The sequence below is a fragment of the Aulonocara sp. 'chitande type north' Nkhata Bay genome, linkage group LG8, assembly GCF_057382095.1.
Source record: "Aulonocara sp. 'chitande type north' Nkhata Bay isolate Kocher_YH1m ecotype deep benthic linkage group LG8, A_spYH_male_GT1.1, whole genome shotgun sequence".
Lineage (NCBI taxonomy): Eukaryota > Metazoa > Chordata > Actinopteri > Cichliformes > Cichlidae > Aulonocara > Aulonocara sp. 'chitande type north' Nkhata Bay.
Genome location: NC_141351.1, coordinates 18,651,920 through 18,678,672, shown reverse-complemented (window position 1 = coordinate 18,678,672; position 26,753 = coordinate 18,651,920). Strand labels below are relative to the sequence as shown.

General features: G+C 41.4%; 1 protein-coding gene across 1 annotated transcript; it reads left to right on the top strand.

Annotated features, from left to right (window-relative positions):
• Positions 1 to 18,566, top strand: timp2a (TIMP metallopeptidase inhibitor 2a). The gene is made up of 5 exons (XM_086304087.1): positions 1 to 426; positions 10,885 to 10,985; positions 11,070 to 11,178; positions 14,695 to 14,819; positions 16,520 to 18,566. Exons 1-5 carry the CDS (start codon positions 297 to 299, stop codon positions 16,715 to 16,717), a joined length of 663 nt encoding a protein of 220 aa, XP_086160213.1. The 5' UTR covers positions 1 to 296; the 3' UTR covers positions 16,718 to 18,566.
• The last annotated feature ends 8,187 nt before the right edge of the window (positions 18,567 to 26,753 follow it).

Genomic DNA, 26,753 nt, shown 5'->3' with positions numbered 1-26,753 from the left:
GGGGGAGGAGTCGCACGGCCAGCTTTATAAAACGCCTTGAAACAAAAACAGTCCAGACAGACAGACAGCTGCAGAAAACGGAAAGTCGGGGGAAATCCGGAGGGCACCAAACGCACCGTGTAACTTCACCTTTTTACCTGGAGCTGAGCGCGCGCCCGTGTGTTGTCGTTGACGTGTGTGTCGTTAGAAAAACGACGGAGAGGGGACGCTGCCGCTGGAGCCACACTGCAACGCATCTGCGCAGAGCACAACATCCACGCAGGAGCTGAAAAACATCGCCATCAGTGTTTACCACGATGCCGTTTTCCGTTAACGGCATCCTTTGCACGCTCGCGCTGCTGGTCCTGTGGCGGGCGGAGGAGCTCGTGGAAGCGTGCAGCTGCGCTCCGGTACATCCGCAACAGGCGTTCTGCAACGCCGACGTAGGTGAGTCCAGCCGCGGGGTCTACTCCTGTTGTTGTTTATGTTGTTGTTGTTTATGTTTACCTGGCCTCTCGTGCAGTGAGCCAGGCTCCTGCACAGCTAACTAGCCCATCCTCTGGCCACGGTTGAATGGACTCAACTAAGCTGCTGGAAACCCTGGAAAGCCTGAAGGTGCTGCTGGTGGTGGTAGGGGTGTTGCTCCTCAAGGCCATGGCCCAGACAGTTTGCACTACATTCGGCTCTACACTTACAGATCACATTGTCATATTTTTTGCCATGTCATGTTGATAATGTTAGACCTCCAAAATGTCTTCTTTCAGATGTATTATTTTTAAAAATAGAAACACACTCAGGTCAGATCCCCATAATGTTCTGCTCTGCAACACTGTGAGGAGTTAGGAGTGCATTTGTGACACTTATTGATAAGTTAATGATGACCTTAATGAACTTTGTGGTTTAAATCTCCCCCAAAATCCACTTTATACAAACTCAAAGGGTGTACCTCCACTCTGTTAGCGTGAGAGCTAAGAGACTGGAAGCAGTTTGAGATCATCTGTGTGAACCCAAAGCCTCTGCTCTGGGAGTGTTTGCTTACCGAGCTTCACCCTCAGCAGCCTCGGGACGAAGCGGCGTCGCCTGCATTTTGCAGGGCAACGTGGCACCAGAGAGGGAAAAGAGACAAGGAGGGAGCGAGCTGAAGAGAGGACAAGGGATGGGGAAAGTGAGGGAGAAATTTAACGGGTTTGTGTGTGTGTGTGTGTGTGTGTGTGTGTGTGGGGGGGGTGGATTGAATCTCAACCGCAGAATATGTCACACCACGAGCTTTCCTCCCTCACTCCTTTTTTTTCCTTTTTAAATTTCCATTCCTGTCCAGTTTCTTCCTGCATGGGGTGGTGCTGAGAGGAATTACAGGAATGTTTCTGGGGTTTTCCCAACTTTGCTCCGATGCAGTGTACGGACACACACTTGTACACACTCTTTCACACCCCAGATAGACAACTAAAGGCCTGCCGCCATGCACGGTAGACTGACACACACAGACACACTGGCTCGGATGACATCTGGCTGTCAGTTCAGAGTGTGTTTAGAGGGGAAAAACAATAAAAGTCACAGTGCAAGTTAAAATATGCATGGGATGAATGAGAAGAAGAAAGCTGAAGATGTTTTGTTTTTTTTCATCCTGCATTTTACTTTTGAGTCTGTGCTGGTAAGATGTGCATCCTTGTAATTCCTTATTGCAAATTGACAGCTCTATTTTGAGGTGTGACTCAATCTCTTGCTGAGTTGGCAGGTCTTGCAGACAGGATGTCTCAGAGGCAAGGTGTTCCAATTGTTTGTCTTTTTTTAAAGCATCTGTGAGTCAGGAAAGCTTTTGTCACAGCTGGGGGAGGATGCACGCAAACGGCAACAATGGTCGATGTCACTGTCCAGCCCAGAAACATCTAGATGAAACACTGCAGAGGAAGAGGTGAAGAAGGGGTGGAATGGGTTTTGAGGGCTTGTGAAGGGCGGGCTGTGTCGGATGAGAGTTGGCTGAAATGTGCATGTAGGCAGCAACAAAGTGACGTTGTCAAAAGTTGCGCACTCTGACAATTGGGATTTGTTTTGGTGGAATGTGATCCCACTCCTTGCTTGTTGATACACATACCACATAGGCGGGAACCAGCTGTGTGTTTGTGTGTGTCATCTTCTGTTTTCCAGTCAAAGTGATACTCTAGGTCAGACCACAAGCCATAAAAATCGTGCAGTGTCATGCACCCACGGTACAATCGCACACACACAAACGCGACAAACATCCTCTTTTCATATAAATCCGTTGCCCATAAAGGGGAACTTCCCTCACCCTTTCCCAGTTTAGCTCACTCTGGTCAGCGGTCTGAGAGATCAGAGTCACCGATCTCAGCAGTGGACATGGCGTGGATGACAGCACGTGTACACGTCCTTTCATGGAAATACAGAAACATCCCCAACACATGTCACTAAAAAAGAAATATAATGGCACTCCTTTGGAGGATAGTTAATAAGAAACTTGGGCTAAAAAAATTAAATGACAAAAGTCCTATAATATGGTTGTTTATACAGCCTTGATAACAATTATTATCACTCCAAAAATGTAAAAGATTCAAAGACAAAAAAATGCATAAAGTATAGCATAAAAACTTTACAGTTAAACTATCAATACAGACGTAATAATGTCAAAAATTTCAAATGAAGTAAAAATGAGCACCGATTGTAGAAAACAGTGACGTGTAAAATAAAGCTGGTACAGATGGTTTGTTTTTCCTGACGTCGTTTGCCTGTAGCGACAGGGAAACAAAGAAATATTTGCTGTAAAGTGACTAAGTTGGTTTATCTTCACCACACCTATTCTAAATATGTAGCTAATGTGACATCGATGTGCACGAAAGATGAACTCCAGCCAGAGCCTTTCATAAATATCTTCTGATTTACTGATTAGCTGATAAGCGCTAACAAGGCAGATGTCAGCCTGAACCACATTTTGCTGCTATGATTGCAAACCTAATAAAAATAAAAATAAAGTCAAGTGTCTCATTTTTGGAGTGTTCACAGTACCTGATTGAACTGTTTCTGTCTTAGGTGCTTTTGCTGGACAAAAAGGTGTAATTGTTCTAACTGTATTTCTTCATTTTTTCACGATAGCAACGGAGCTGTCTGAGCTGTGCAAGATGCTTTTACCAAACACATCAATTGCCAAAGAAAAATGGAAAGCTCATGACCCAAAAACTGAATAAAACATCCAAATCCAGGTACTGGAGATCAGTTCGGAAAAGTAAAGGCCTTTTATGAGTTTTCCAAACCAACCTTAAGTACCTGGATTTGGATGGTTTATACCGTTTTTTTCCCATAAGCTTTCCATTCTTCTTTGTCCCTTTCATGAACAAAAAGTGTTCTGAGGGACAACAGTAGTATTTCTGTTATTTACTTTTTCTTCTAAAAGCATGTTTGGATTATCTTTAAAACCCTGTGTCAACAGTCTGTGATGTTAAGCAGAGGTTTCATCATCACAAAACTATAGAGCTAGGAAGAAAATCAAGAGGAGGATTTTACAAAGGCTTCTGCAGCCTGTGGGGGAGGAAACGCTAATAAATAGCTTCAGGCTCACCTGGAGAGGTGTACAGTGTTGGTTCAGCACATACATCATACGTTGCATGCTGAAACAATTAGGATTTAATGGCAAAAGCGCTGAGGAGTTCACCACGTTTCAATGTGTTTGCAAATTGTTACTTCAGGCAGGTCAAGTCAAGCTTGGCTCTCTGATTTCATCTTCAGCTGATCCACTTCTATGCATTTTATTGGCAAATCCAATATAAGGTGGGGTGTTTGGACAAACAATTACTTCTTTCCCTGCAAGCTGCTTTGCAACCCACCTCCACCCCAGCTCATCCTTTTCATGCTGACTCGATCACCGTCATGTCAGCTCCGGTAACTGTGTCAGGGTAAACCAGAGCCTTCAGGTCTTCATGCAGGTGTAACCAGAGGTGCCGGCTGAATTGTGTTTGAGGGCGGTTTGTTTCTGTTCAAATGACAGGTTAAACAGAAGGCTCACATACGCCTGGAGCTGAACAAACCATACCAAGAGAGTCAGGGATGATTTGGTGGTCACTGGCGTATGAAAAAAGAAATGGACAGTCATGCAGTGGAACGAATCGGGGGGCACTTAGGATGTGGTGTGTGCGTTCATATGGGGGTTTGCATGGAAAACATTTCGTAGTGCAACTAATATGTATGTAGAAGTCATTATGTGTCGTCCCGGTCTGACGGTAGGGGACCGTTTGAAATGTGGGTCAGTTGGTGGTTTATGGCTGCTGATTGAGTGCTGCTGATCGGATGACTTTTGGATCAACCTGCGGTGAAACTGCTGCCTGCAGGCTCGTGGTAGTCATGCTGTTTTAGCATCGTGCTGAGTAGTCTGCCGCCTCTGCAACACACTGTTTAGACTGCACAGGATGATCCGCTCTGGCTTTATTGAAGGGGAGAAACTAACTGAGAAGTAAACATGTCTGCAACACTGAGGGAGACAGATAAGCTCCCATAACAGCAATCTGTTGTGAATAACAGGGTAATTTCCTCTCAGTATTGTGTCCTGCTGCTGATTCTTTGCTCATTAGTTTGTGGCTCAGAATGAGGTCAGGAAATGAGAGCGGAAAAACTGGGAGGAATGCAGGAGCGAGTGCCAAACAGGTATACTGCCGTGTGTGTGTGTGTGCGTGTGCGTGTGTGTGCGTGTGTGTGCGCGTGTGTGTGCGTGCGTGTGTGTGCGTGCTCTGGCTGCTGCAGCTGAACATTTGCATAACCATCAAAGTGCAACTAAAATGTGGGGGTTTGATTCTGGGGAACTTGGTTTCTCTAAAAAAAAAAAAAAAAAAGAAACCTTAAAAAGTAGTATGTTTGTGCTCATGGTGCTGATTAAAAAAAACAGATTCATTCTTCTGAAGAAGATTTGTTCTTAAACCTTTCATCTTCTTCTTTGTTAATCCTGGTAAATTAAAACCTGTTCTGTAATTTAGCCTTTAGGTTTTTCTTGTTACTTTGTTACTAAAACCTTTATTGTAGGGCTGGGCGCAGGTTTGCCTCTCTTTCGTCCACTTTTGTCTCTACGTAACGTTACTCGGCCTCGCCTCTCCTTCACTGAACACAACTCCCCCTCCCCCATAGCTTCACCTGCAGGCAATAACAAGATGAAAGCGGAAAATCTCCGTTATGCTGGGTTTACACTGTGCGATTTTTTTCAGTCGCGCGATTCAGCTCCTGCTCAAACTGTACGATTGACTCGCAGGGGTTAGAAGTTCATAGGTCACGATGCAGGGTCTCACACTATACCGCCCGATGCTCTGATGCGACCCGAGTGCTCACACTGTGCGTCCATAAAATGAAGGTTATAACAGAAATTCTGTCGCTCGCTCTCCCTCTCTGTCTTTCACTCACACAGACACACCACCACCACCATCAACTTTGCTAAATTGCTAATGAAAAACATTGATCAGGCAGCTGTGATTGAGCAGTAGTGTAGATCCAACTATTTCCACGGTTGTTGTGGTCGTGATAATTTTGTGATGCCACATCGAAAAGGCTCGGATGAGCTTTCCAAAGTTCTACAAGTTGTGCCTCCATCGCTTGTGTCCACATCACACGCTACACTGCTGTGCTGCGCCGCCTTTTTCGCTGACATTTGTGTTTGCGCGTGCGCAGTGTGAGAAACTACGGTGACGCCCTCACGACCAAGCGATTGATGATCGGGAGCTGCTCGTGAGGTGTTAATCGCTTCTCGTTACCCCACGTATACTACACGATGCACGACGCACGATGAAGGCCAAAATCGGGCCGATCGCCAAAACGGTCGCACGACTCAAAAATCGGCTCAAAATGGGCCAAAAATCGCACAGTGTAAGCCCAGCATTAGCGAGTTACTGCGGATCGCCCCGTGCGTGGGGCTGGACGGCGTCAACGTGTTAGCGAGCTAACCGCTCTAACGACATGCAGCCCGGAAGGGGTGCACGGCCTAAAATCCTTTCATTTTCTCAAAAAATCGACAGTGCGCCTTATGTATGAATTCTGGTTGTGCTTACTGACCGCGAACCGATTTTATGTGGTACACAGCGCTCAGCAATCTGTCAAAAAATGTTTTAATATGACTTTGCTAAGCTACGGAGCTGCACCGCTTGATGGATTGTCGGAGGATTACGGCTACCGAGGAGGAGCCTCGCGGAGTGATACGTACTGTGTGTGTATAAGGACCACAAATGGCACCTGTTCAGAGACGTGGTGCAGCTGTGAAATCTGTCTCTTTGTTATTATGCTCAGCGTCTATTAGTTTACATTTTGACTGCACAATTGTGAGCTTTTTGTTATGCACAAAAACAACATTGTTTTCTTTTATTTATGGACCATGATTATTTAATAAATGCTGATAATTTATTTTTGAGTAATTTCTTCATGTACATCTACGCTGTATGTAAATAAAAGTGCCCGTGTGACATCTGGCACACAGTGTGACTAAGAACTCTCTTTTTGTTCTTAACTTATGGCTTTAAAAAAAATATCGAGATATATATCTTATATCGCCATCCAGCTAAAAAATATCGAGATATGAATTTTGGGTCATATCGCCCAGCCCTACTTTATTGCCACATAGAGACATTATAAAAACATGTAAACACAACAATAGCCGTAATAATAACAGCAATTAGTTTATATCACCCTTTAAATCTAATATTCAGATCAAATCTGGTCCTCATTAAGAGGCGTAATATGAAGATAACAGCCTACGTTTTCAGGCTATATATCAAGCAAGGTGATCATACTATCAATCTAAGTGTGCTTTAAGAACAGCCTCACATTACAAAGTAATACACTGCTTTCATGTAAACATGGTGTCAGTTCAAAATTAGCAGTCAGGTCCAATTAAAGTGTTGTTGAGATTAAGAAAACGGTCCAAATGCGCATCTGTAAGCTGAGGAGGCTGTTTTGCAACGATTTCTTCATCATCTTCTTCAGGATTTTTACCAATGTACTGCAAGCCCAACGGCCATCTGAGCCTAAATCGACTCGCTCTGAGGACTAAATATGGATGAATGTTGAACATTTGAGATCTTAGCTACATCTTAACTATGATGGTTAAATTGGCAGATGTATTTCGTCAGCCTAGTGTTATATTTACACATTAACAAACAGCCTGAAATAGTTAGTCAAACGGTAAAGTGCAGCCTTAACGATACAGACACACTGCATGATCTGAATGATATTAGGTGAGGGAAAAAAGCTGCATTACGTGCAGGCAGTTCTCATGATGTGAGGACTAAATGTATTTAAATCCAATCCAATTTTAAAACAATGTAATACTTTTTTATTAGTAGAGGTATAGATAAAATATTTAAAAATTTTATAATGATTCACAGACACCCAAAAAACAGCCCACATGTGTTGTTGCCACGACTTTTTTTCATACAAAAAACCATTGTAAAGGCTCCTTAACTCTGCTTTTAGTCTCTGTCTTTACCAGTGAACCTTTTATATATGTAGTTGTTTTTTTTTCAGTATGAATTATTTCAACACCAGTCACAAAAGGCTAAAGATTGGTTGACAACCACCGGTTGCTATGGGGAGAAGTGTTTATAGGAAACGCAGTGTTATTTTGGACTTGTGTACATGTTTATTTAAAGAGGGCAGGTATTATTTTGGCTGGCCGCTGAATTACTAGCTGAATTAATAATGAGATGGATTTAACAATAATTTACATCACATGTTATCATTGTATCATTTTCACTTTCTGGACATTTTTTAGACTAAATGATTGTTCTGTACAGAGTTTAGTACCATGTTTAGTAAGACTAAAAAAGAAGGAGAAAGAAAGAGACACTATTAACTCTGGGAGCTGTGAACCTCCATATTTGTATCTGCTCTAAGCCATAAACTGAACCCGAGGGTGTAAGAGCAGCAGCAGTCGACTGTATGTGTGTTTATAGATGTGTGTGTGTGTGTGTCCTCTGTTCCTGCTTACTTTATGTTTTTTTTCCCCCCTGTATTGCTCATATTTTCCATTCTGAATAAATGCCCTAAGCATAGTTGAAGCTTGAAGTCAGTCAGGCCGTTAAAATACACACACGCGCGCACAAACACACACGCATGGTGAGAAACAAACCTCTGGCCAAGTCCTTCTCAGTATATCAGCTTTCAAGTTGTATTCTTAATCCTCAACTCTTGTCCTGTGATGGTTTCCCTGGTCATGTTTTGAAGCAGGAAGGTTTGTGCTGCACGCCAAGTCATGTGTCTGTCCCTCCTCTAATGTTGGCTGATGGCGACTTCTGGTTGGGTTTTCATTGACTGGACCACTTTAGATGCTAAAATTCATTTTGTTGTGGTGTTTGGATGAGACTTTAAGGCAGCTCGATGGGTGGTTTGGGCTTTTTTTTAGCCTGTGATGTGGAGTCATAAGCAGTGTTTTCCACACATAGACCCTACTTAGGCGGGTAACAGAGGTATAATAATGACCACCAATGTACCAGAGTTATTTCAATTCTATTTTTTTGTCTGTCTGAGAGAACACCATCCAAAAATGATTTGCTAGCAACTGTTATTTTGAAAGTCTAGTCGCTCCTAACCTACCTAACAGTATTTTATCACCAGCAAGCTGACAAGGTCATCGACGTCTTCACTCTGAATGCTTTTTTCTTCAACTGCATCATTTGTCACTGCAGTAGATGGAAAAGTAAGATTCCCTGCTGCAGAGAAAAAACAGTGAAGTTCATCCACGGGATGAGACACTCTCTGGAGAGGCAGCTGATTGTGTTGCTCAGTTATTTATTAGTCAAAGTCCTTGGCAGGTACAAACAAAGTACCTGCCCTTTACTTTCTGTATCCAGAATATTCAGAATATCAGAGCTGTGCAATGCTGATTTTGGCCTCTAATTCTGTAGGCGGTGAACATTTTCAGCTGCTTTGTTTTGTTTTGTTTTTTTGAGACCAGTGACAAATTTTTATGAGTCAAGTAAAATGACTGTCATGTATCTGGACTTATTATAAATGTAGTGCATTTTATAATAAATAGGGCCAGATTTTGAACATAGCCATTATGCAGTGTTACATTGTATGGGAGTCAACGTAATTATGGGTTTCACTTTTGTTCATTTGTAATAACAAGCAGAAAAATTGGATGAAATGCTGCGGAAAAAAACAAAAGACTAGGGCTGTTCGATATAACGATATATATCGGATGACGATATAAAAACGTCTATCGTTTCATTTTACGCTATCGTTTGTTTCGTGGTGTCACAAAATAAACTGTTTACGGCAATATTTTTTTTGTTTGGATGGTCAGTGTAGTGGCTATATTAATTTCTTAAAGTTCTCTCTTATATTTAATATAACCACACTACGGACGGACAAGCGCCTGTTTTTATGCGTTGTGGTTAGCAACAACGACGGTAACAGCATCGTGTGTCCGCTTGTTTATGTTCCACATAAACCTTTCACAATAAAGCTCAAGATCCTGTTGAGACTTTTCAAAATAAACTGAATCACGTGAAAGAGCAGATTATTTACGGATGAGAAGTAAAAAAGAGCCGTCAGGTGCTAAAAAATAAACCTTAGACTCAAACGTTAGAACAGGCTTGTCCCCGCAGCACGCCGTGTAATAAATACTCACAAAGAAAACGGCGGCTGTTACAACTTTTGTCTGTTAAAACACTCTACTCCAGCTACATGACGTGCATCAGGAAACGCTTCCCGCAAGACGAGCTGCACGAGATTCACAGAATTTACAGAAAATGTTACATTTTTGTGATTTATATCGTTATCGGGACGATAGAATTCTTATATCGGGATATGAGATTTTGGTCATATCACACAGCCCTACAAAAGACATAATAAATTTATGATGGATTAGCCAATTTATAATGTATACTGTACTATTAAGGTTGAGATATCAGTATTCATAAGCCTCACATTTATAACTCTGGAAACTAATGTATTTATTTATAGGGTATGTCATTATTTCCTGTGTACTGGGTGCACTCTCACTCTCACCAGCTGCTCACTGATAAGGTGTTGGGATTGTTGGCGTTTTCTCTGTATTATTGTAGTCTTTACCTTACAGCATAAAGTACCTCGAGGAAACCGTTGTTGTGATTTGATGCTGTATATACTACAACTGAATTTAATCATGTCCTTTAGGGACACCCCTTTACGCCTCCTTTTAAGCCTCTTTGTCCAGGCGGCTATTCCTCACAAGTAGAAGATTTGATCAACACACCTCAGCACATCAGCATATTAGGGATGTCTGCTCTCAGTGACATCACACAGAACTACAAGTAGAAAAAACTATGCTAAACTGTGTGTTTAGAGCAGGCTGACGTGTGAACATTGATCACAGACATTATTTGTACACGAACTGTTCTCGTTATTCGAAACTTTGGCCATGTTTAACGCCATGTAACAGTGTATGTAAAACTGAAAACAAGTAGAAGCATAGTAGGTCCCTTTAAGTTACAGATGGTTTACAGTTGCTAAATCAGTGATGGGGTGATTCCTGTCGAAATGCATTTGTTTGTTTACAAACTCGTAAATTTCAGCTTTGATTAAAGGAAACTGATATTTTGTAACATAGTTGTTAACCTTTTGTTTAACCTTTTGCTTCATTTGTGAGTTACTTTAACTTAATTAGGGGGGAGTTAGTTTCGTTCATTTACTTTTTGACCTAATTGGTGGACATGCAGACGAACACCAATTACAGTATGGGGCTTATGGGGCCTGCATCCAAAGTTTTAGCCATTACCCAACAAACATTAGCAGGTTTCCCTTTTTATCGTTTTTAGTGGGAATCATTTTGACTTTTTTTGTTTCTACTCTTTTGTTCATTGGTATGAAAGACAATGAAAGCTTCAGTGAGTAAATGCAATGAATTCCTGCAGCCTCTAACGCCGTGTTTCTGTGTTTCCCAACCAGTGATTCGAGCAAAGGTGGTGGGAGAGAGAGAAGTGGATTCTGGGAACGACATCTATGGGAACCCCATCAAGAGGATCCAGTATGAGGTCAAACAGATCAAGGTAAGAATATCCTCACTGTTTTAGCCAAAAAGGTTTGACATTGAGTCCGCTATTAATACCCTGTGCACTGTGTTTAATTTTCAGATGTTCAAGGGACCTACCCAGGACATCGAATCTGTCTTCACTGCTCCCGTGTCCGCCGTTTGCGGCGTCACCCTTGATGCCACCGGCAAGAAGGAGTATCTGATCTCAGGTTTGTGTGAATATCCCCTGTCTCCCGGAAATAATACTGCAAATGAAATTTGATAATCTCAGCTAGCTTGTGGAAAAGAAGCTGCTGTTGTCGGAGGGATAGGTATAATGATGTATAGTTTGTATACATCATTATATAAAACAAAAAGTGAAAGAATGCACAGACAGAGAGAAGCACAGCACAGAACATGCAAACAGATAATCAGATATGGTCCTGCAGGTGCAAACAGCCGGGCAGACAAACCTGAGATCGGATAAAGAGTAGTGGGCAATTTTGCATGTTGGTGGAGCAGCTGTTTATGTTATTATAGGTAATGATACTCTGCTGGCTAAATCCTGTGGAGACTGGGAGGGACCTTGTCTGTTGTGGTACAGCTTAAGCTCCTGAGGTATTTTATGCCTTAGTGACTGTTTACATCTGCATAACATCTGCGTCATTTTTTCAAAATTTGTAAACTGAAACCAGCTGTATTCATTATTTAACACTAACAGCACATCACGTGACTGCCTTAAAGTCAACAGAGTAACTTGAAGTGGTGAACAAACCTTCTAAACTCAGAGCAACAAATTTCAGCCAATTGTTTACCTTTCTGACCACAGCGTTACAGTTTGGCTTTGGCGTCAGTGTCTCAATAGCACCGCTGTCAGCCACAGCAGGCAGCTGCTTGTCTTTAGAGGAAAAGCTGTGAAACCCACTGCCCAAACAACAGACAAACAGTGTTAGCGACAAGTTGATAAACTGCTTATTCTGCTGCTAAAGGGTCAGAAGTTAGAGGCTTCTGACCTCTAACTTCTGTAGAGATAGTAGAAATCCAAAACACAGCTGGGCATTAGCTGACAATATTTAGAGTTAACCCATCCACAGTGGGGCCACAAGCCAGTGTACTCCCAGTTCTAGATAAAAATTGGTTTCCATACCTAGTCTCCTCCTGCTCCAGCAAGAGGGTGCGCCACCACAAAGGCCCTTGTAATTGCTTTTGTTGCTGGGAGATTAGTACAGTTGTTCCCAGTTTGCATGGAATAAAATCTGCCTAAATATTTTACCCAACACATTTCAAAAGGTGCAACTTTTACTTTAAAGAGTCACAGTTTCTGGTTTGTAACCACTCAGAAACTGGTTAGGAAATGCATACTTTTCCCTGATGGATCAATGACGAGTCTCTAGGCCTGTCTGACAGAGGCCTTAGTTGGTTTAGCTTAGTATGATTCTCACTTTGGGACTGGCCAACCCCTTGCTTAGATATAGAGCGAGAAGTTCAGTCATTCGGGAGGGGCTCAGAGTTGAACCGCTACTCCTCCACATCGAAAGGAGTCAGCTGAGGTGGGTCAGGATGACAAGGATCCCTCCTGGGTGAAGTGTACCGGGGACGTCCCAACAAAGGAAAAGCCCAGGTTAGACCCCAGCCCTGGATAAGCAGAATAAAATTGGAAATATTTAACAGTTAATATTTAAATAGTTAATGATACTGGACAAAAAAGGACTCTAGAACATAATTTTAAGTTTTGTTTGAACGAAACAATATTTTACTGTTAAATAATGTGTTGTACTTTAATGCTCTTTAAATAAGCAGGCAGATAAAAGACAGCATGGATGGCTTTGATTCTGTGTTTCCAGTCATTGCTAAACAGAGCAGACGCATATGGGAATTAGGGGTGGGGGAAAAAATCGATACTGTGTAGTATCGTGATATTTTGTTTGCTAATAATGTATCGATACAGGGACAGCAGAAATCGATATTTTGTTGCAAAAAAGGTTTTTGTGGACTGGAACATGCTCTGACTTCAGAGCATGTTGATCCTTTTTCTGAGCAAGAATCCTGACATTCCTTCACTGTCCAAATGTGTTTAACTTTTTTTATGGCAGCAATAAACATGACAGTTAACTTATGTTAATTTAAGACATGTTTTATTTTAATTAAGTTTAAAACTTTTTTTATTTAATGTAAAATTATATTTTGTTTTAATTTACTTTCAAATTCTTCAGTTGCTGAATGGGCTGCATAGTTTTCATAAATTTCATAGTTCAGAATAGCTATGATTGTACCAGATGGTTGCATTCAGTTAAGTTGGACTAGACTGTAATACAAACTGTTCAGTTTGTCAACAATAAAACTGACTGAAATGAGAGAAAGACTGAGTGTGAGACTTTGATATTAGATAAAGGTAAACTTTATCAATATTTATTTTATGTACAGAATCTGAATATCGCAAAATATAAAAAAAAAATTGCAATAATATCGTATCGTGCATTAAGTATTGTGATAATATCGTATCGTGGGATGTATGGTGATTCCCACCTCTAATGGGAATATGAGCTGCTGATTTCCAGTTTTGATTAGATTAGCTCATTACCCGCGTTATCTACAAAGTTGTCTGTTGGTTACTAGTAGATCTTTAGTCTGTTGCAGTACTCAGATCACAGAAGCAAAAAAAATCTTAGTAGATGGGTTTTATGTTTTTATGGTTGGTGCCCTCTGTGGGTTATATATCATGCGGCCACCCACAGCTCCACCGACAGCCTTTCCTCAGCTCCTCACCTCTTTGGTACGCTCTGGACAGGTCACCAGTCTGTCATAAGGCAGTGACAGCCAATTATTCACATCTACAGCCGCTTTAATATCACCAGTACCCTGATGTTCATGTCTCTGGACTGTGGAAGGAAATGAGGAGAACATGCAACCCTCAACAGAAAAGGCCCAGCCAGCTTCTGTGAGGCACACCAATGTGTTGCCCATCAAATATAATTATACCTGGACACAGCTTTCTTCCTGTGGTGGTTATTTCGATTTTTAAAGCAAGATAGGCAGTCGCAGCGTCAGAATGAGACTCAGTTTGCAGAGTAGCGGAGACACAGAGGATCGTGATGTCATTCGTGCTCTGGTTTCTCCATCACAGTCAGAGATGCGCCCGCAAACACTGGCCCGTAATTACAGAGAGTTGTAAGAGGAGGAACTGCTGAAGCCAGCATTTTCTCCCCGACTCTCTTTTCTCAAGATGTAGGGACTTTGTGCAGTGGGAAAGAAAGTTAGATTTCTGCTGACCGGGGCATCTTTCAGAATGATTCATCGTTTCTTTAGTGCGAAGGGTTAACGAGTAGAGGAGTTGCATTGAAATGTGAGTCAGTCCCGTCTGCGAGGACATGCGTGTTGGGAGCTGCTATGCAGACAGATAGTGGCAAAGTGGAGAGGGTGCAGCCTCCATAGATTTGTAATCTCATCTCGAAATATCCGCTTGTTTTGACTGGTGCCCCTTTATGCACGAAACATAAACACAAGCTCTTGACAAGGACAGGTGGCCCGTGTTGACGCCTGCAGGCACCAGTCTGGAAAGTAACAGATTTCATCAGTGGTTTTCCACGAATCTGTCATCTGATGTTTACAAGTTCAGATTTTTTTCCAGAACATTTATACTGATGCACCCTGGCCTTGGTGATGGTGGTGTTTACCATGCATATTGTTATGTCTGAAGTTTGTCTGTCACACGTGTACTTTTTCTTTTTCTTTTTTTTTATATACAGGCAAGGCCGAGGCCAGCGGCAGCATGCATGTGACTTTGTGTGATTACATCATGCCCTGGGACTCCTTGAGCACCACCCAGAAGAAGAGCCTCAGCCAGCGCTACCAGATGGGCTGTGACTGCAAGGTAAGGCAGCAGAGGGCCGCCTTCGCATGTGCAGTTTATCTCGTGGCGTGGAGAAAAAAAAGACAGCTATTCACTTCTTCCACTACACATCCAGACATAGCAGAGCAAACAAGACGAGGCATGATTCAGGGGAATAAACACAAGAGCAGTAAATGTAACTTGAATACTTGTTTTCTTTATTAATTGTTCTAGAGATTAAAAGGAACGTTTTACACGTTTTCAACTTCCATATTTTTTTATACTGATTGTATTCTTTCAAAATAATCTGTGATCTTGTAGCTCATCCACAAGCCATTGTAAGCCCTCTTCCTTCATTTTTGCTGCCTCGCAAACATAAGGTTTGAAGCTCAGGTGGGCAGGATTTCTGTGCTTCTGCGCTGAGATGACCATATTATGATTATCTCTTCTCTATGAAGTCATACACCGGCAAGAGTATAAAGAACTGAAGCTTGAGCTTTCACCTCACAGGGATTGCTTGTACTCACTCTGATCTCTTTTTGGATGTTTAATAGGAACAAAGTAATATATTGATTAGCGACCCTTAAAGGTGCTTTTGGGCAGATTTATGGTGCACATGGGCAAAACCTAGCTTAACCAGTACCTCAAAAACCAACAGAAGGCAATCTTATGCTAACAAATCTCATAGCAAATGATTGTTATAGGTGTGCATTTTCATTTTACTAAATTCCTACAGAGGGCGCTCTACTTTTAAGACAGGCAAACTTTTTTTTGTGAACTACAAAATGTTACAGGACACAGCTGATGGAAAACTTTGAGGGTCTCAAATGATTCATTATTGATGTAATAATGATTTAGGCAATTATCTATTAGATCTATTTCATTAAAAGTTAAAAATGGCAATAATCTGTTATAAATGTTTTTGGGTGTTTCACAATAAAAGCCCCTTAGTGTTTCACAAGTTGAAGACTTTGAATTTGAAGCACAAATAGTGGCTTGTTCTGTTTCCTTAAGTTCTTTAAATGGAGAGATAAATCAGTAAACTCTGGCTATGGTCATATAGGTACAATCTAAGTACACTCTTACTTCGGTCATAGGAATTTTGGCAGTTTGTTGGTCTGGAGCATTCAGGTGTGTTTTAACACAATGCCACATACTTCCCAGGAGTGGCTGTACCATGTTGAAGTAACTTTGGAAACATACACTTCTGCTTTTTCCAAAAATAGCAGCTTCCAAGCTCAGCTGCCCCTGGGCAGAGAGTTTGTTTGTATTAAAACTCTAAAGAGTTAAAACCATCATAATGAAGACACTGAGCAGGTGATGGCTATCCATCTTCAGGGAGATGCCAAAAAGAAAGCATGTCTACTGATACATGGCTGCCTAAACACCAAACCGCGTGACAGTCAAATCTTATGTAAACAGTTGCCCTGATATCTTAAATCTACGTGAGTTCAGTCAGGAGGAAAAAATGTGTGCGTGTAACCACAGCTACTCAGGCTGATAAAATGACTCCAGATTACATGCTGTAACATTTCCAGTAAATTCCTGGTAGATGTTGGGTAATATGAGCATGCTGGCACTGAAAGTTCAGAAGCAAAACTGAGGCTTGATTTAATGAAAATCTGGAGGATTAGACCTTAAGGCATATTTGATATGGTCTTCTAACAGCAGTGGTATTTCAGGTGACACCCATCTCTGATAGTTTGATGTCATAAAGAGCGGATTGTGCTGTGTTTCTGCAGATTGTGCGCTGTCCCTCTCTGCCCTGTGAAATCTCGGCTCCTGAGGAGTGCCTGTGGACAGACCTGATGATCGAGAAGCAGGTGCACGGTCGCCAAGCCAACCATTACGCCTGCGTCAAGAGGGCAGACGGCTCCTGCTCCTGGTACCGCGGCGTCGCACCACCCAAAAAGGAGTTCCTGGATGCCGAGGACCCCTAAGCACATGCGACTGCACGCCGCAGAGCCTGACGGAGATAAATGTACACAATTCCAATGAAATAAAGTGATTTTTTTTTTTTTTATAATTAAAAAAAAAAAAAAAGGCAAAGCTAATGTGACAGAAATGACCTGCTGGTCTGAAAACAACCCTTTGCCACTCTTTATGTTTGGAGAGGCTCAGGGGTTGTTCTCAGACACAGCAGCTCTGTAAAAACAACAAAACAGCATCATGAGACATAGACTGGTCAAGTGATGTAACTTCCTCCTGAGGCTGGCGTCAGGAGGATAAAAATTCTCAGTGAGACAGAGCACTTCCTGCCCCTTCAAAGCAATTTTTAACAGCTCTGATCTCCACCAATCAATTCCCAGTATTCAGACAGCCATTGGTTATCCATCATCTTCCTGCTTTTATTACCTCATCCTCCAGTTTTCTTTATTCCAAAGCCAAATTCCAAGTTGCCTTTATTATTATTTTTTTTCATTTCATTTTGTTTAAAACGATTGTCTCCCTCTCTCTCCGAGCACTCTTAATTCACAGTTTTCTCATCGTCTCCGCCGGGAACTTTTTTTCACGCCCACACGACGACACGCTTTCTTTAAAAAGATCGTGAATCATCTTGCACGGCCGATGATCTTCTCTGGTTTCTTTGGGTGGGGATTTTCGCGACCGTCACTGGCCTCACTGGACCAGTCTATGCTGCGTGAAGATGAGCGCTCTAAATTTAAACACCACCTCTCCACTGCCCCAGAGGCCAATCAGAAATATCTCAAATTTCTCACACTTCCTCCTCATTTCTTCCTCTTCACGTCCTCCCCTCTTCTTTGTTATGTAGCTGTAAGGAACCTATGCATATACTTTTGTTGTTACTTGATAATAATAATAATTATTATTTACTGCTTTAGAACTAGATTTGCACTTTTTGAGGATGAGTTCCAGTAAAGACAAGAGCCTGAACACTCTGATGTGACAGATATTATCGTTCGCCCCGACCGACAGATCCACCTCAGGTGCAGAATTTTTCGCCCATTTTTGAGTGCTTTGGTGATTCATATTCAGAAAAAAGCGCGAGCATATCCCTTGCTATCTCTGTCATAACATATAAAGTAGTACTTGCAGTGAACAAAAAAGTGGATGTGTGAAAGGTTTGGATAAAAGGGATCTTTTTGCAGATTTTATGTGTGAAAGGGAAACAAAAACAGCGCTCCGGGGATGTTATTTCAGTGTCTTTGTATTATCTGTTGATTGTAAATGCAAACAGCAGTTTTCATGATATATTCTTGCAGACGGTTCATTTCACGAGTAATAAAAAAATAAGGTCTTTATACGCTTAATATTAGCTTTGACTTTCTTGCTCCTTCCAGTTATTAATGAAAGCTTTATCGCTGTCCTAGAAAGCAGTTACTTAATGTTTACAGTGCTGTTTTATAAACCTCAAGCTACATTAACAAAAAATATATATATGATGGAGTATTAGAGGCATAATTTAAAAGTAAACTCTTTCCAGTTTCCATTACTTTGTATTTTTTTCAGTGTTATTATTATACCTGTCTTTTTTTTGTTTGGTTGTTGTTGTTTTTTTTTTTTGTTTTTTTTTTGTGAGTGTGTGTGCGTGCGTGTGTTTTCGCTGTCTTTGTCTACGATGTCTTTAGCTGTAGTGTCGAAGGTCCTCTTGCGCTGGAGTAACGTGAGAGTGAGAGCGATTAACCGGAGAAAGGTATAGAGAAATGGGAAATGGGTTCCTTGTGTGAATAGAGGACTGTGCATGTGTTTGATGCTTTGTGTAAGTCCGGGCGAAGGACAAAGTATTCAGTATTATCAAATAAAAAAACCCACAAGTTTCAAAGAGTACACGCTGCCTGTGTGTTGTCATTTCTCCTCAAGTGGGAGATCAAGTAAGTGTCACCCTAACCACATCCTGCTTGTGTCTGTGTGGGTTTCTTTCGCCCTCTTCCCACAGTCCAATGACATACATGTTAACTCAGCTGGTGATTATAAATGGCCGTGGATGTGCGGCCGATAAACTTTAAAGGCTTTTATATATACACTCACGGCCACTTTATTATTTACACTTTGCTAGTGCTGGGTCGGCCCTTTTGCTTTCAGAATTGCTATAATTCTTCATGCCATAGATTCAACAAGATGCTGGAAACATTTCTCAGAATTTTGCACAGCGGCTGCAGATTTGTACATCCCAAAGGTGCTCTATTGGATGGAGAGCTGGTGGCTGTTTGAGTACAGTTAACTCATTCTTATGTTCAAGAAGCCAGTTTGATATGATTTCTGTTTTTGTGACATGTTGTGTTATCTTGCTGGAAGCAGCCATTGGAAGATAGGTATGCTGTGGTCATAGGAGGATGGACATGGTCAGTGACCATACTCAGCTAGGCTTTGGTGTTTAAATCATGCTCAGTTGATACTAAGGGGTCCTAAGTGTGTCAAGGAAATTACGTCTACACCATTACACCACCAGCAGAAGCTTGAACCACTGATACAGTTCCATCTTTGATGATGGAGTTAGTTTCTGACCCTTGTTGTTGCCTTCCTATCAGCTCACATCAGTCTGTCCTCTACCGTCTGCCTGCTGGCATCAAATGGGGATTTTCACTGAAGGCCTGCTACAGACATCCTGTCCGGGATTTGCCTCAACTCTCAACCTTTGACAGCTGAAACAGACTTCCATCCCCAGAAACACTGAAGACGGATGAATGGACTGACCTGCTGCTTACTGGATATTTTCTCTTTATCAGAATATTCTCTGTAAACTCCCAAACTTGTCCCAGCTTGGGAAACTGGTTGTGTGCAAAAAACCTAGTAGATTAGCAGTTTCTGAAATACTCAAATGAGTCTGGCACAACAACTACACGACGTTTAAAGTCACTTAGATTACCTTTTTTCTTGGATAGACCCAAATGCCTGAATGCATTAAGTTGCTGCCGCATGATATTTGTATGAATGAGCAGGTGTAGCTAACAGAGGGTCAGTGAGTGTAAATGGCAGTGTTAGAATGCCCCAAAGTGGCTGGATTACCAATGAGCCAGAGGTTTCTTCACCAAATCTAAAGATACTCAAAACATAACCAAAAAAGAAAAGACCACAGCTGGCACTTGGTTTCAGCAGCTGCCTCTGAAATTAACTAGAAGCTACAAGCTTGTACCTCAGAATGGGCTAACCTTGTCAACTAAACTTGGACTTAAGCAAAAAGACACAATAGACTTTATTGACATAAGATTAATACTATAAAAATGAATAACTTTATTTAAAATAACCTCCTGACATGCAAACTATAATCTAAAATAAAGGTTGATGTACATATTTCAGCCTCCTCTCAATCATATTTGGTGCCACCTGAAACCTCCAGAAGGTCCTCAGGATGCCTGGGGACGTTTGGGGGTCAAAACAAAGGTAAACAATGCACTTCTCACATTCTTGGAAAATTCCTTCAGATATAAATTAAAATGGTTGCTTTGTTGCCGCACTCATGTATATTTTAATTCTAGTACTGGTGATATCCAAAGATTTTTAAAACTGGTGTTAAGCAGTCAGTCTCTGCCTTCATTTGGCTTCTGCTAATTTCCCACCGAGGTACTCTGTGTGTGAGGGACGTCCTCCAAATGTGAGAGTGGAGTGAGTAGCGAGGCTGGACAGAGAAGGGCGAGTAGATGCGGTGGTCGACTCAGCTAGGAAACTATTTGAGAAATGTGCAGGCAGAGCCCAGATTGGGCGGTTTTGTCATCTCTGTTCATTCTCTTCTTGGTAATTTCAACAGGATTGTATAAATCATCCCGTGCCAGAGAGGATTTCACTTCTTCCTACTCTGAGCTTTCTCTCTAAGGTCAACTTGGTATATATTTAAGGGAATGTTTATGTATATGAACGTTCATGTCATTTCTCTTCAATACATTTGCTGTTCCTCTTTGTGTCGGAACCTGTTGAGTAAGTCTGGAGTGTGTGAGGTTGGCGCGTTATTGCGGCACCCTCTGCTTTGCAATTGTGGTCGGTAAACTCGGTGAAGACACAAGGAAGAACTAAACCATTAGAAGTGTACACATGAAATATCAAATCAAAGATTAAACCTTCTGTTGCATGTTGCTTTCTTCAGAGGTAAAATACATTTTCATCCTCAAATGCAAAATAAAATTATTATTTTACATATTATAATCTTTTTTTTCCCCTGATGGATCAAATGAGGAGACAAGGTGACAATGAAGTTGCGTCACCGAGTGTTGACATCCTTTCATGAAGCAAATCCAGAGCTTACAGGAAAACAAGAAGTGTTACTGTGTAACATTTTTAGAGCAACAACAGCTCACAAGTAAAGTTTCATAAGTGCAACTTTGTGGTGATTTCAAATCAGTGTTGCAAAAGCAGCGTGTTTGATGAAAAATGGAGATGTGTTATTGTGTGATTTTGCTAATATACTCAGTGACAATAAAGATGATGATAGAAGATCCCGCCTTTAACCGCGTAAGGGCTGATCATCGTGATGATCCCAGTTGTAGCCCAGATGCATCTCAGGGTTTAGCATCTTCCTCGAGGATACATGAACGTGCAGACTGGAGCCGGGGATCAACTGTCTGGCCTTTCACTTCTTAGGAGGTAGACAACCTGCTCTACCTTCTGAGCCACAACCTCTGCAGTCACGTGGTGTCACACTCTCATAGTAAACTCTTACAGCTTCTTTTTGCCCAGTGAAACAAAAGTCGTATCAGTTTTGTCCATCATCATTAAATTTTTGATCATATAGTTGCACTGCACGCTCGTGTTTCCACACAGGCTGCTGTAATTGTGTAGTTATAATGCCACCCAGTGGCCATCAGGAGACATAGCATCTGTGTAGGTTCTCATCCATCCAGGTCATGATGGTGTTTAAGTGCTCGAGCTGAAGGCAAGAAGATGAAACAAACCTTAAAAATAAATCCAGGTGCCTTCAGTTCAAGCACAGCTGCCTCTTCAAAACACATAGGACTGAGAATATCTATGAGATTTAATAACAGGATTTTATACTAAGATGTACACAGTAGAGTGTAGGTCATTCAGAGGAAGACAACAGAACATGGAACAAGAGGAAAAACGCCAAGTTCTTACCTCCTTTCTTTGGCACCAGGTCCCTACATACATACATCAGACTGCCAGCAGTTATCTGTTATCTTTAACTGTTCCCTGTTCTTATTTTAAATCTGAAGGTAACCACACTTTTGAGGATATAACACATTCCCAATTTGATCAGGTTCATTTTTAAAATGTACAAGCCGGCATTTTCTTTCAGCATTTCTCATTTTCGTTTCCCCAAGGCTTATGTGAATAATGCTACGCTATACGTTTTCTTGAGATTTCATCATAAACAAAAGTCTGGGAAAAAAGTTTTTACAAGTCATCCTCTGGAGACAGCGAGCCAAATATCACAGTAATGTATAGAGTTCAGTGAGATATTCCAGTTAAAAAACAAAACAAAACAAATAAAAAAGTGAGAGGACTATCAAAGTGTTACACCAAGCAGGAAAGAGAAAGCTTTATTCATCCCAAAGGAAATTCTCTCGTTGCAACAGAAACTGCGAGTTTTACTCTGCGTGTTGACAAATTTGAGAAATCGCTGGAGGCTCTTGGGGAAAAGTGAGGCAGACTAAAGTCATTACAAGATAAATTGTAATCAGAACCATGACTGTCTGTGCTAATTTCACAGTAACTGTCTAACAGCTGTTGACATACTTTAATTGAGCTGTGTGACAGTACAAATGTGAATGATGACAGCAGCTGACAAAGGAGGAGGGAAAAAAAAGGTTTCACATAATTCATCATTTCCAGATAACTGTTGAGCTCACTGAAACTTGTCTCTGTGCAACTGTCGTTCGGTGTTGCATCAGTGCACTTTTGCTCAGAGCATCGTCTATGCTTCAACAGCAAACCAGCGTTTCCATGATAACAACTCGCAAATGAAATAAATTCATCTCCGTCTCTGCACTACAACAACAATCAACCCGAGAGTGTCTTAAAAGGTCTAGAAGCTAGCCTGATGTGTCACCTTCTTAGTGATGAGGTGGCGTACAGCCTTTTTAACCTTTCTGAATACAACTGCCTGCTCCATTCAGAAGCAACATGACGACAGTGATAGAAGTTGGGGAAAAACAAAAAACAGAAGTCAGATTTTAATAATAGTTGAAATGGAGGGAACATAGAAAGCACTACAACATAAACAAGGCAGAAAGAAACTAGAAAGCAAAAAAATACAACAGGAACCAAAAACTCAATAAATAGATCAACGATAACGAGTCCAGTCTTTCCTACTTTCCGTGAGAAGGATGGTGCTTGTATCACTATGTTACTTTCCTTGATGTAAATATGTAAAAATTGTGTATGTTTCTGTTCTGTGTCTTGTGTACTGTTTGTTTGTATATGTGTCTTTCCTGCTGCTGTTACACCCAAATTTCCCCTTGTGGGACAAATTATTCTATTCTATTCTATTCTTCTATCAAAGCTGGAGATCCTGAGGCTACAACGCCATGGGAGCAGTAGAGACCAGTACAGACATACTAAGCCGACCCTTGTAGGAAAGAGCAGTTTAAGTCAACCAGATGATGCCCAGTCCCCTGCAGTGATAGATGCATCTACTGAGCTGAGGATGAAGGCTGTGGCCAAACTCGACTCAGACACCCAATCAAGGGTACGACTCCCCCGGCTCACTGACGAAGTTGTTGTGTTTGAGATGCCCTGAAAAGGTGAAGATGAGAGATGCATTCACAGTAACAAAGCCATCAGAAAGATGCAATGTGAACTTTGCATGTCTCCATTTGAGACATAAAAAAAGCCAGTAAGAGTCCGACCTAATGGCCTGAAGGATATGGTGGATAATTTGCACATAGTATCCATTGTTACTTTTACTTAAATATAACTTTTACTTCTCACTACTTCTTTGATTTTGCTTTAATGAACTTTAATGTCATGTCTGTCACGTGAACAATGTTGTTTTAATATTTTTGCATAAACTCGTGTGTGCAAACCAAAAAAACGGGGGAAAGACGTGCAGTGAGCCCCGATGCATCACCCACCTATCAGACTCTGTTTATTGTTTTTATATTTGAAATAGTTTGAATGATAAACAGAAGAAGTTTTAACAGAATAGGATTCATCATCTGAAATGCTGATTAATATGCAGACTGTGGTTCACTGACCAACAAAGCCTGATGCTGTGTTGTATTTTTTTAATTTGATATGCAAATCACCTAAAGGTTCACTGCAGCTGCTTACATTACACCGCCCACTCTTTTTCTGCTTTAAGTGCCACCTCTGGTGCCTGGTTTCTAAGAGTTAGTTGCGTATATATATATATATATATATATATATATATATATATATAGATAGATAGATATGTATATATGTATGTATGTATGTATGTATATGCATATACATGCATTTATAAGTATGGTTAACAAAGTCAAACAGAGAAACTAATTCTGGTTGTTCATCTGCACAGAGAGAGAGGACAGAAGCTCTGGGAGAGAAAAAGAGGGACACATCGTGGAGCGATAAGTGGCACAAAAAGTTCAAGAGTGGATGAGGTCAAGTGCAACACAAAAGGTCGGCTCTACAGGGAGACAAACGGGAGAGAACAGGATCGAACAAATTTAATGAGTGAAGGGGGTGAAAGAGAGAAATAGAGGTCTAGGAAATGGTGTGAGAGAAAATCAAAGAAAGAGGAGAGATGCTATGAATTAAAAGACTCGCCAGCTCAGCCATTGTTTGTCTAAGTGGTGGCACTGGGCCTCTATGGCAGATGCAGTTTATATTTAGCTTTAAGTATTTGGTCTATACAGGAACCTCATGCAAGGAGTGCTACAACAACTGCTGACATTTTTCACACCTCTTTGCACAATGTTGTTTTGTCTGGCTTTTTCAATCTGCTAGGAAGTGGTTTTGATTCAGCCTGGTGCTTCTATTACTGCCGACACTGCTATTTAAACGCTGCTGACGTTAATTCTGTGAACTTCAGTGTCGTCACCTTTCTACTGATACTACACTTATTAAAACTTATCCTTCAGACCTTCATTGACAAAAACAAAACATTCTTTTTTGTCCATTAGTCATTCTTTTCTAAAGGGCTCTATTATGTGATACCAAATAAAACATCTCTGACCCTTAATCCAGAGGATTAATGGTGTAATAAACACTCCACAATATCCCATAACCAAAAGCTTACTCATTTGACTGTCATTTGACAGTTACCAGCTTCAGACACCACTCTTAGAGCTGAATAATTTGCTGCTAAAAAAAACTCATACACTAAAGCTATGGCTGAATGAATCTGATAAGGGGCCCAAGGGCAAAAATGATTAGTACATAGTAATAAGCATTATTCTGCACAAATGACTTTGTGATCATTTTTTCCACCATAAGTCAATGAGAACTATGTCACGAGACCTCCAAATGGGTTAGTCAAGGTTATCTAAATGAGACTCAAATACTTTTCGGATGCTCACATACCCCCCCCCCCCCCCCCCCCCCAACTGCTTAACACATAGGACTTCATACACTATTGCAATCTTTCTTCCAGCTCTATCTTTATATGTGTACGTTCACTCAGCTCTGACTAAACTAAACTGGGCTCTGATGTGTGTGTGGGGGAGTAACGCAGGATGATATGAGGCTGTTTGCATGTGTGTGTACATTTGTCATCAGCTCCAAGAATACTTCAACAACTGTTTTAGGGACACCGCCTGCTTCAGTTTTCATAATCAGTATAGGTATCCTTTTGTACTTCTTCAAAACCCTAAAGTGCGAGATTCCTTTGTGTGTGTGTGTGGTGGTAAAGGTGGATGGGTTTTCATACGCGAGTGAGGTCAAGTGTGTGATCAAAAGCGAGGAGAGAGCGTGAGAGAGGGAGAGAGAGAGGGGGAGAGCGAGTGGAGAGTATTTTTCAGAGAGTTCGTCAGAGTCTGGTAGCCGTCAGGAGCGAAAACCGCCTTTTTTTTTTTCCAAGGAGTCCAGAGTTGCTTTTAGTAAAACATGACGCAGGCTTAAGGACGACTAAAAAGAAGATGCTGCAAAGAGGATACTGAAACACTGAAACTCCTGACTGGTGTGATGGGGACTGTAAGTGAGCTTTGTGCGTCCAGTTTCCAGGCATTTCTCTGCCCTACAGTCCGCCCGGGGCCACCTGCTGCAGGTGAGAGCTTTTTAGGAACCCCGTCTTCTTGGTTTGGATAGAAAATGTGTTGTCGGGTATTTGTGAGCAGATTTCAAGGATTACAAGGTGTTCATGAGTTTGAAAAAAGTGCTTAAAAATGAAACATTATTGTTGTTATCACAGCTTTTTGTTGGTTTTATGTTGCTCAGAGCGACGTGGAGTGCAAGACTGGCACAAAGTGCTATCAGTGTTCAGTTGCCTTGGTGATTTTCAGTTAGGCTATCAAGACACAGAGCACTCTGTAGTGTGCGTGTGTGTGTGTGTGTGTGACATTTCTGTGTACATACATGAGTCAGTGTGTATGTGTTTGTGTGAGATGGTGGGCTCGATTCGAGAACATGACGCACACCCATCACGGTCTTGTCCAGGATCCTCCTCTCCAGTGGGTGCTGCACAGAGTGACATAATCTCCATCGCTGCCCACTGCTCTCCCTCTGTGCAGGTGCTTTCATGTTGTGTCAGGGTGCTCATTCAGAAGCCGTTATAACGCCATGAAAGCAGCACACAGGTTACATCCATTTACCTTGAGCTTTTATGACTTTCCAGCAGCTTCTTATAGCTTCTCTTTCTTTATTTTGTTCCTAAACCCTTTAGTCGATCAGGTAAACTGTAGCCTGCTTTGACATTACGATTTTAGCACCCTCCTCTTGAAATGTTTTCATGTTTTCTAGTTTGCTGTTAAATTAAGAGAGCTGTTCTTCGTTTAAAGTTACTTGGTGTGCAGAAAAAGAGGAATGAGGCTGATAAAGACAAACATTGTAACAGCACAATTCTATAATATTAACAGAAATTGATGTGATTTTGCTGACAAACTTCACAAACTTGTTGATATTTATGATTTATGAAGTTCAAATGAG

Excerpts from the sequence above, each read along its gene's own strand:
- timp2a (XM_086304087.1), top strand. The coding sequence starts at position 297 with ATGCCGTTTTCCGTTAACGGCATCCTTTGCACGCTCGCGCTGCTGGTC. Across the intron at positions 427-10,884 it reads GTTCTGCAACGCCGACGTAG|TGATTCGAGCAAAGGTGGTG; the intron begins GTGAGTCCAGCC and ends TTTCCCAACCAG. Across the intron at positions 11,179-14,694 it reads GAAGGAGTATCTGATCTCAG|GCAAGGCCGAGGCCAGCGGC; the intron begins GTTTGTGTGAAT and ends TTTTATATACAG.